The 9,506-nt window shown below is 37.4% G+C and overlaps 2 protein-coding genes across 3 annotated transcripts in view; both read left to right on the forward strand.

Annotated features, from left to right (window-relative positions):
- prkg1a (protein kinase cGMP-dependent 1a) overlaps positions 1-3,539 on the forward strand; it is a 72,508-nt gene extending 68,969 nt beyond the window's left edge. For both annotated transcript variants that reach the window (XM_046834131.1, XM_046834123.1), the window contains exon 18: positions 815-3,539. In XM_046834131.1, coding sequence (XP_046690087.1) covers positions 815-913 — 99 coding nt within the window. In that variant the 3' untranslated portion in view covers positions 914-3,539. The remainder of the gene's footprint in view (positions 1-814) is intronic.
- Positions 3,540-4,886: 1,347 nt separating this feature from the next.
- Positions 4,887-6,936, forward strand: dkk1a (dickkopf WNT signaling pathway inhibitor 1a). Its single transcript, XM_046876530.1, has 4 exons — positions 4,887-5,460; positions 5,582-5,717; positions 5,823-6,002; positions 6,151-6,936. Exons 1-4 carry the CDS (start codon positions 5,125-5,127, stop codon positions 6,471-6,473), a joined length of 975 nt encoding a protein of 324 aa, XP_046732486.1. The 5' UTR covers positions 4,887-5,124; the 3' UTR covers positions 6,474-6,936.
- Positions 6,937-9,506: the final 2,570 nt, after the last annotated feature.

Consider the following 9,506-nt stretch of genomic DNA (forward strand, 5'->3'; position numbering starts at 1 on the left):
AACTGGAACAGACAATTACGCATTAATAATGGATAAAATTTTTAATGTGATGAAACACTTCAGATACATAAGCCACAATTAGAGTACTTGAGAAGCTGAAACAGTACAGATAACTGTAATAGTAACAGTCATTAGAGACACTTCATATACATTTAAATTCTGAATTGCTAAAGGTATGACCAGCTAGCCTGCTGACCATGCTTTTTATAGATCATGGCTTAAACTTTATTCTTTAATTTAAGCTATATTGTATTGTCGGCGAGAAAGAAGCATGAGCAGCAAGTATTGTTAACACAGTGTGCTTGCTCTTTTGTTGGCAAACATACACTTGCAGCAAAACAACAGACTTGGTGGTTAGCCGCAAAACTGCTAGAATAGAGAAAAGCAGCAGGTGGTAACAAAACCCAGTGGGCTTCTGCTAAACAGTAAACAAACATCATATACTAATGTGCCTTTTTAATGCACTCTGGCTTGGATAAACACAAACACATTCTATTTTGTAACAGTATATACTTACATTGCTTATTAAAAAGATAGAAGCAGTAACATGCCGCTAGGGAGGCTCTCAGGTATGCAAAGGAGTGCATGCTACACTAACATGCAGCGAGTAGGAAACTAGAGTGCAAACCATACATATTACTAAAAGTTAAATCCTGAATGATATAATCTTATCTTATCTCTGAAATGCTGCTGTGGGGCATTGTTAAAAAAGCACTATTCAAATAAAACTGAATTGAATATTAAAAGACTTCTGTTCTGTATGTGTATTTTGGTCTGACAAAATTATATGACGTGTTTTATGATGTCCTCCCAGGTCACATCAGCTACAGACACAAGCAATTTCGACAGCTTTCCTGAGGACAACGAGGATCCTCCTCCTGACGATAACTCTGGCTGGGATATAGATTTCTAAATATACGCACTACAAGCTTATACACACCAAACTAAAGACCTGTTCCACTGTTGCCTGGAACAAAGCTGCTTCTTTTGGGACAGGCTGCATTTAAAACTGCTTGAAAAGAGAAAGAGAGAAAAGAGGCTGATCAGAGGGAAGACCAAACACTTCTTTTTGCTTTAGTCTCAACTGTTGAAGGAGAGGAATTAAAGTCTGTGTGGGTTTACGATACTTAGGACTGTTTATACACCAGTCCTAATTACAAGGGGGAATAATATATTCATATCATTTGTGTGTATGTGTGTGTGTATGTGCGTGTGTGAATGCGTACCTGCCACAAGCCCTTCTTAACACAGGATATTGTGGATATGTTGTAGCAGGTTGTAAACTTACTTGATTGCTTTTTCTCCATGATTGGCTGCAAAGTCTTTTTGAACTCTTGTGCAGACTACTCAGTAAAGTGTGTTACACAAAATTGGATTCCATCACTATACATCAAAGCCAGGATTGTGTTCACACAGACACGAATGTCACAATATCAGGTTATGTCAGAACATATACATAGTAATATATTACATGATAAAGTTATTCTGTAACTAATGTTCATTAAACAGCACAAATTTAAGTTGGATTCAATGGATAATAACGCCTGGGAATTCGTTCCAGAAGTGACCGATGCTGATATTTGTATAATAATGTAATTATTACATTCTTAAATTATTGTTGGGTGTAAATGAAGGTGACTGGTATGGCTCTCAAGCTCAGAGCTTGTATGGTTTATCCCAGCTTCCAGTGTGCCTCAGAATTACAACATTATTAATTTAATATAATATGCCCATAGAGCCCATTAAATTCAGGATAATCAGCTTTTGTGTAGTTGAACACAGCCCATTAGTCTATGTTCACATTACAAAGTTGAATTAGTTGAGTAATTAAATGTCTTATTGGTTTTTTTTTTTTTTGCAATCTGATTTTGAACTCTCATCATCTGTTCCATATAGAAAATTGCCAGATTTGAAATCTTTTAAGATTATTCTTTTAAATAATTCAAGATATTCTTTAAACATCCCAGAAATAATCAGAAAAGGAGCAAAAAAGCTATACAGCAGGTCTTTTTCTTCTGCTTCACACTTCTCATCAACACCCAACAAGCTGCCTACTGACCTACTGTATAAAGCAAATAATCTTCCGAGTTTAAAATGCTGATTTTATTGCCTCAGCGATGATGGATTTTCAGAAATATATGATTACCGATTATTATTATTATTATTGGTTTAGAAAGGCCTGAGCGGAGGAATACAAAAAGTACAATTGAGCAATAAGGCTTGTAATGTGAACATAGCTGTAAGTCGAGGCTGTAATGGGAAATAATTGTTTGTAAACCAGAAACCACTGTGATCAGGCAGGTTGATTTTTAACAGGCCTATAAAGTGAGTCTTGATATGATCAAATAACTATAGATCAATTCAGGTGATTCACAGATACATTTCACTGATTACATTACAAATGAGCTGACAATGAAAAGAAACAGTGCCTTAAGTCAATGGCATCCTAATTCTCTCTAGTAATCATCCGTGTGCTGCACCAAAGTGCTTGCCATCAGAACACATCCATTTCCTTTACTATTGCAATCGTGTTACAATCTGTTTTGGACAATCTATAGTGAAAAGTCACATTTCTTTCTGTTTTTTTTTTTTCCTAATCTAAATCTGCACACAGCTATACACTGTGAAATTGGATAAAGACACAGATTCATGTGTCATTAAGGCATGAGATTGCCTTTGTATTTTTATGTGGCTTGACTGGCAGTGGCGATGAAAACTAATAGCACTGCGTTACCTGACCGTTTCATCCTGTTTGTGAATTTGCACTGTGCTGCAGTACTTAATCCCGACTATTATAACATATAGGATACATCTTACTATACTGCATTGAGGTGCCCTCCTCATCTGAGTCCTCGCTTCACTACTTACTGATCCGGCATAGCCACTGCAGCTAAACCAAGAGGAGATGGCAGTCATGATTTGCAGTAAACTGCATCTAATGCTTTCTATATAGCCCACAATGGACACAATATAAATCTGGGGCATTATTTATAAATAACCACTTTTTTTTTTTTTTTTTTTTTTTGGGAGAGTTTCCTCAGTTGCTTAGACTGCCAGCAATTGGCCATCACATGGTTCATCATTTGAATGCCAACAATGTGATTTCTACCTACTTGAAAATGATCTAGCGCAGTACGAATATATAATAATGAACATTTCTTGAATTGCCTATTCGCAGTTGTGTCATAATACTGTACATGTCCGTTGCTTAAATTATTAGGCTGTACTTAAAGGCATTAGTAATTTGACTGAAAATCATTAATATATCATTCCCTAGATTATGAAATATTTGACACTTCTTCATGTGGTATAAGACCTAGTCTGAACCGTCTTAATTCTCTGATCTGCCTTTACTTTTCATGTCTAGATTGCATTCTTTATTCTTTTTTTTTTTTTTATCTTGGGTGGTGTGATTTTTTTGCCAAGATATTTATTTTATATGACTGCATTTTGAGGTCCTTGTAGTGCAAAGCCACTTGCAGAGTGCCTGTTATTAATTTTATAATGCTGAAATAAAGATAAATTACTTTTAAGTGTTACTTAGCCCTGTGTCTCAGCCTCTCTCTGGTTTTCTTTTAACACCAACAGAGGGAGCCAGACTATTACAAATCTGTGCTTGCATTACCTGCTCTTGGATTTTCACAGTTTATTGCTGAAGGGCTCGTTAATAAGCTGCTTTGTTGACATAAATGTGTAGAAAGTTGGAAGAATATAAGAATATGCAGGAACACGTCTAGTGACAAACTATCAGTTTGATACCTGGATTACTTAAGCAAAAAGTGCAGCAAAAATTCTCCCCTATATATAGTCCTGATATAAACAAACCTCAAACGGTGCATATGTGATTCTTACATAAAGATGTTCTTTTGCCCCCATACAGTGTAGTTTAATTTAAATTTTATGTATGAAAGGTATGACCAAAATAATTAGCAAGATATTATTAATTATTAAGATAGATAGATAGATAGATAGATAGATAGATAGATAGATAGATAGATAGATAGATAGATAGATAGATAGATAGATAGATAGATAGATAGATAGCATTTTATATCATCACATTATATACTATAATGTGCAAAAGTCTCATTGCACATATAGAAAGAAATGGTCTTAATTCAAGATCCTTAATATATATATATATATATATATTCTTCTAAACAGAAGTCAAGTGTAATATTTAAAGAAATTCAATATCTCATGGGGATTGGTCGACCAAAATATTTGTTTAAACAACATTATTATTTATTTATTCGTTTTTTATTAAGAAATAACTGTGGTTTTTTTATTATTATTATTTATTTTTTATTTTCAACTGTCTAAACATTTGCAGGTAAAAATCTGACAGCCATCATCTTTTCTGTGCTTTATTCCAGATTTAGTTACTTTCTCTACTTTTTTTTAAACGTTTTTTATTTTTTCAGATTTCTACGCAGCATAACTTTTACCAAGAAGTTCTTAAAGCCACCACTGTTTCACACACCTCTTGCACTCAGAGCTGCTGAATTGGGATCTCCATCATAAAAAGTCTGAGGTGTCTGCTGGAAGTCTCGGTAGTAATGGTATAATGGAAAATTATTTCCCATGGTATGACCTTGCTGCCCTTCTACATGTGATCAAATCTTGGTTGATCTTTTGCGTTAAGAAATGAACTAACTCTGATTAATTAAGACTGAGAAATATGACGCACATCTATATATAAAACACAGAACCATCACTGCCGAAAATGTGCACCAGCGTTGAGCTATTGGTGCTTAAACAAACTGACAGAACTCTGCAAATGACCAGAACACGAGCGAACGCACGCACACACGCAAAGTGTCAAGTAAATACCTTCTAGCTGTTTATTGGCAGGTAAATAGTGGAGTGTAATGATAGTCTTTAAACCCCGCTTTAGGAGATGCATCCTAGTCTGCGCGCGCCTTGGGGAGGTGCGCGCACGCCTTTTTGCGACAGAGAACAAAGCTCGCGCGCAGCGAGTGTGTATGAGAGAGAGAGAGAGAGAGAGAGAGAGAGAGAGAGAGATCGTATGTTTTTGAATTGTCAGTACTCTGCCCTCATTACCCAACACGGTTGCACGTTGAGGAGGGGCGTGTGTCCACAAAATGCACGTGTATAAAGCTCATGCCACTCTGCCGCTCTGCACACACGTTGTGTCGGACCCTCGGTAGGCATCCTCTTCCCGGACCCTCAGCATCCCCTCACACGACTTTCAGATATTTTTCCCGCGGGTTCTTTAAACACACCGGCGGATTTATCTCCGTTCAGGATATGACCATGAGGCATCTCTGGTTGTCTGCAGTAGTTGCTGTTTATCTCGCTGGGTGCATCGCTGACGCCGAAACGGCTTCCCGGAACTCCATCAAGAACCTGCAGCCTGGAGCAGCAGGAAGCGCCGAGCCGGTGAGCGCGAGCCCACAAGCGCCCAAGACAGACCCGGGAGCCGGAGAGCGCACAGCGGTACGTCAGTGTTGCCCTCTTAAAACTTAACTTTTTGTCATAATGTGAAATGAATATCTAAATCAAAAGCAATGTTTTTAAAAATTTTGGATCAAATTCGCATCTTTTCCTCCCCATCCAGCCTCAGAGCTGCGGCGGTGTTTCTCAGTGCGCTGTTTCGGAGTTCTGCTCTCGCGGGATTTGTCAGCCGTGCCGCAAACGCAGGAAGAGATGCGCTCGAGACGCGATGTGCTGCGCAGGAAACCGGTGCATTAACGGTGAGAATCTGCCCTCGAACTGCTCCTGAATTCCCAACGCATGCCACCTGGAACACATCTGTGAAAATGGCAATAAGAAGTGATCTGACGTGCGCTTTCTTGCAGGTGTTTGCCAAGCAGGTGAAGTAAACGCCACTCAGGTTGTCAGCACGACGGTTATCTCCAAGCAGACCACTGAGGTTCATAACAACCCTACAAGTGCATTAGGTGACCAGATCAAAACAGTGGTGCAACAGCAGCCTAAAAAGACAACTGTCGCCTCTTCAAGACCAGATGAACCGAAAGGTAGATCAATTCTTTCTACTTAAATCACTGCAATACTAATACCACATTTTCAAATCCCAATCGTAAAATAAAATGACTAACCCCAAATTTTCAAATCCCAATCCTAAAATAAAATGACTAATCTCAGGTGTTCTTTCACACCTCATAGTTGAAGGAGACAAGTGTCTGAGGTCCTCAGACTGCTCCAAGGGTCTGTGCTGTGCTCGCCACTTCTGGTCTCGGATCTGTAAGCCAGTGGTGACGGAGGGCCAGATCTGCACGCGTCACCACCGCAAAGACAGTCACGGCCTTGAGATCTTCCAGCGCTGCGAATGCGATCAGGGCTTGGTGTGCAGAGCCGAGAAAGATCAAGGGTCAGATAACCTGCAGCAGCAGCAGCAGCAGCAGCAGCAGCAGCAACAGCAGCAGCAACAGCCTCGCAAAAACACGAACAAAGCAACCAGACCCCTTCACACATGTCAGCCACGCTAGGACATATTTAGGACAACTGGCTTTTAATGCTCCCTCACATTCACTCACACATGCGTATTCACACACGTTTGCATACGTTCAATATCACATGTGCATGCATGGACACAGGCAGAAGGGACACAGGAGAACTGATTCCCTGAAAGGACGCCCCATTATAAGGATAGATCAGATTTTGTGGATGGATGCAGAAAAAGTGCACCGTGTTGAAGACTGAATGTAGGACTCTGCCCTAAAGACAAGTTTTGTTTGTTTGTTTGTTTTTTTCCAGATCTTTAGGAAGACAGAGTGATGTTTCCCTTTATAAGGGAACTATACAAATTTCTTGCAGTAAATTACTGTATTGTACGTGGCACTTAACGGAGCTTATCAATTCTGTAAAAGTAGTTTTGTGAGACCTGGTGCTGCATGACACTATGCTAATAATGTAAATATGCAAATGATATGATTTATATTATTATTTACAGTGGTGTGTGTATATATATATATATATATATATATATATATATATATATATATATATATATATATATATGTATATATACTTTATTTGTATTTCAAACATAAAATGTTAAGAAATCGCTTTATATTAAACTAACACAGTTGACCACAGATGTCTATACAGTCGTACCAATTTCTTCCTGAGAAACTGGCTGAATCTTTTGGCTGATCACAGAGCCAACATGCTAGATTTCACTTTTTTTGCTGTAATGTAGAAAATAGACCCTTAGACTCGTACAAGTCGATCAGTGTCTACAGATTACGATTCTCACTTTTGTGAAATTTATATTGCTAATATTTTGGCCATAAAACATAGTAATAATTCAATATGAATAATACAATATAATGATATATGGTTAATATGCTGAGACATTAAGGGCTTTTAATAATTGAATTAAAAAAATACTCTTAACAAAAAAAAAAAAAAACTGTCATTATGTGAAGCAAGATCTTTCGCATTGTGTCTAGGCTTCACATCAGAATTAGACAAACTTAAAGTTCTTGCAGTTTGATTGCATTTCACGAATGTCTATGTTCATTTAATAACCCCAAACTTTTATTTAACTACTTAATATTTATATAATTGCGCAAATGTCATGGAAAAAGACATCCATGGACATGAATGGAAAAAGAAAAAGCAGTCACTTTAGCAAAAAAACTGTAATTTTTAGCTTCCATTCTGTCCTGTACAGCTAATTTCCCTGTATACTTGTTTTGTATTTTGGAATGCCTTGATTAAATGCTTTTGTGTATCACAAAGCATTTCATCAGGATTATGGAAAGGACTATGAAAGGTCTATTTTTTTTCACAAAAACTTGATTTTGAATTCTCATTCTATACATTGACATCTGGACATTTTCCTGTCCATGTATAAAGCCCAAGGCTTAAGGCAGAAAAGGAGCTCACCATTATACTCCCACTATGCTTGAGAAATGAGATGAGGTTTCAATGTTGGTATCTAAAGCTATTTTCTCCAGACATCCCTGTTATTTTTAACAGAAGTTCTATTCGCATAACAATTCTCCAGTAGCATTGTGGAATCTCTCTCACAACTGATACTGAGTGGTTTCCACCATGATAACCACTCTTAAACATCCCACTTGTAGACTTATACACATTTTATGCACGCTTTTATAAAGTGCAAGATCTTCAGCTGACACTGTAAGTTTCATTTAACTGTTTGTCATTTGTTTGAGCAGTCTGTGGTGTGCTCATGCATTGAACATTATATCAGTGGTGCTATTTATTTAGTTCTTAATCTACACAATCCAAAGTTCTTAGAACTTTAAGTTCTTATAACTTTTCTAGATTGAGTCATATTGTTGGTCAAATTAATTTAGGATTAAAGACCAGATAGGCAAAATCGTGCATTTAATATGGCAGAGCCGTTCAAATCTACATGTTACTTAAAGCATTTTTAAGTGGTCATTATCATTATTGCATATCTTTTTTTATTCATGCTCAATAACTATACAGCAATAAAATAAATTGAGAAAATGAAATAGAAAAACAACTTTATTATTGTTAAACAAGTGATTCTATTGAAAGAGCTGTTACTGTAGAAATTAATTTAATAATTCAGACTTACTATCTAGCCAACTTATATTAGCTGCTAGAATCAGTGCAGTTATAACCTGGCATGATGGAAAAACTGGCAAAAATGGATAAATAGTGCTAGTTAGCAAATTAGTGAAAGTTACTTTTTCAAATTCTGTTGGTGCTGGGCAGCAAAGGATATACCACATTATGCACAAGTCTTTACCTCATCACGTTTGAACTATAATTGAGGTAGAGCCAGAATGCTCATCCTCAAGTTCAGTAATGCAGTGTTGTGGCATTTTTGTCTCCAATTGAAGAGAACCCCATTCAGAAGTAGGGCATTACAATTAATTAGGTGCTGGTCACTGGTAACTCAGGAGCATTTTTAATGTGACTGAGAGAGAGGAAGAGGAGAGAAAAAGGTAAAGAGAGAGAGAAAAAAAGAGAGAGAGAGAGAGAGAGAGAGAGAGAGAGAGAGAGAGAGAGAGAGAGAGAGAGGAGGATAAAAGGAAAGTAGAGTGACAGGGAGAGAGAGAAACAATGATTATTAAGCATCATGTACAGTTTGATCAGGGTGCATTCAGAGACTCCAGCAAGACTATCTATGGCAGAATATTTAAAGGAAAGGGCCATAAGGTAGCACAGATATAAAGATCACTGGGATACAGCCTACATAACCACCATCAGCAAACCTGAGTGAACTTGTGAGGGTGCAGATACAACAGCATCCAAACATCTCAGTTTACCAAAACACTCTATATGTCCATGATCCCTTCAGATCTACTCTTGTGTCTAAGAAAAACCTACTAAGAGATTTTAGAGATTTAACTAAACAAATATATTTTTAACCTAGACCCTGAGACTGTAGCTGAGTCCTGAACACTGATTGAAAGCCGGCTCTATAACTTTGGGCTTGGTAAGAGAAAGATTTGCCCACTGCTGTAGACTTCTTATTTAAGTGACCAATAAGCAGCCTCTACCTTTTGATCAAAGTA

This window comes from Silurus meridionalis, chromosome 2 (genome assembly GCF_014805685.1).
Source record: "Silurus meridionalis isolate SWU-2019-XX chromosome 2, ASM1480568v1, whole genome shotgun sequence".
Classification (NCBI taxonomy): domain Eukaryota; kingdom Metazoa; phylum Chordata; class Actinopteri; order Siluriformes; family Siluridae; genus Silurus; species Silurus meridionalis.

Excerpts from the sequence above, each read along its gene's own strand:
- dkk1a (XM_046876530.1), top strand. The coding sequence starts at position 5,125 with ATGCCACTCTGCCGCTCTGCACACACGTTGTGTCGGACCCTCGGTAGG. Across the intron at positions 5,718-5,822 it reads AGGAAACCGGTGCATTAACG|GTGTTTGCCAAGCAGGTGAA; the intron begins GTGAGAATCTGC and ends GCTTTCTTGCAG. Across the intron at positions 6,003-6,150 it reads AAGACCAGATGAACCGAAAG|TTGAAGGAGACAAGTGTCTG; the intron begins GTAGATCAATTC and ends CACACCTCATAG.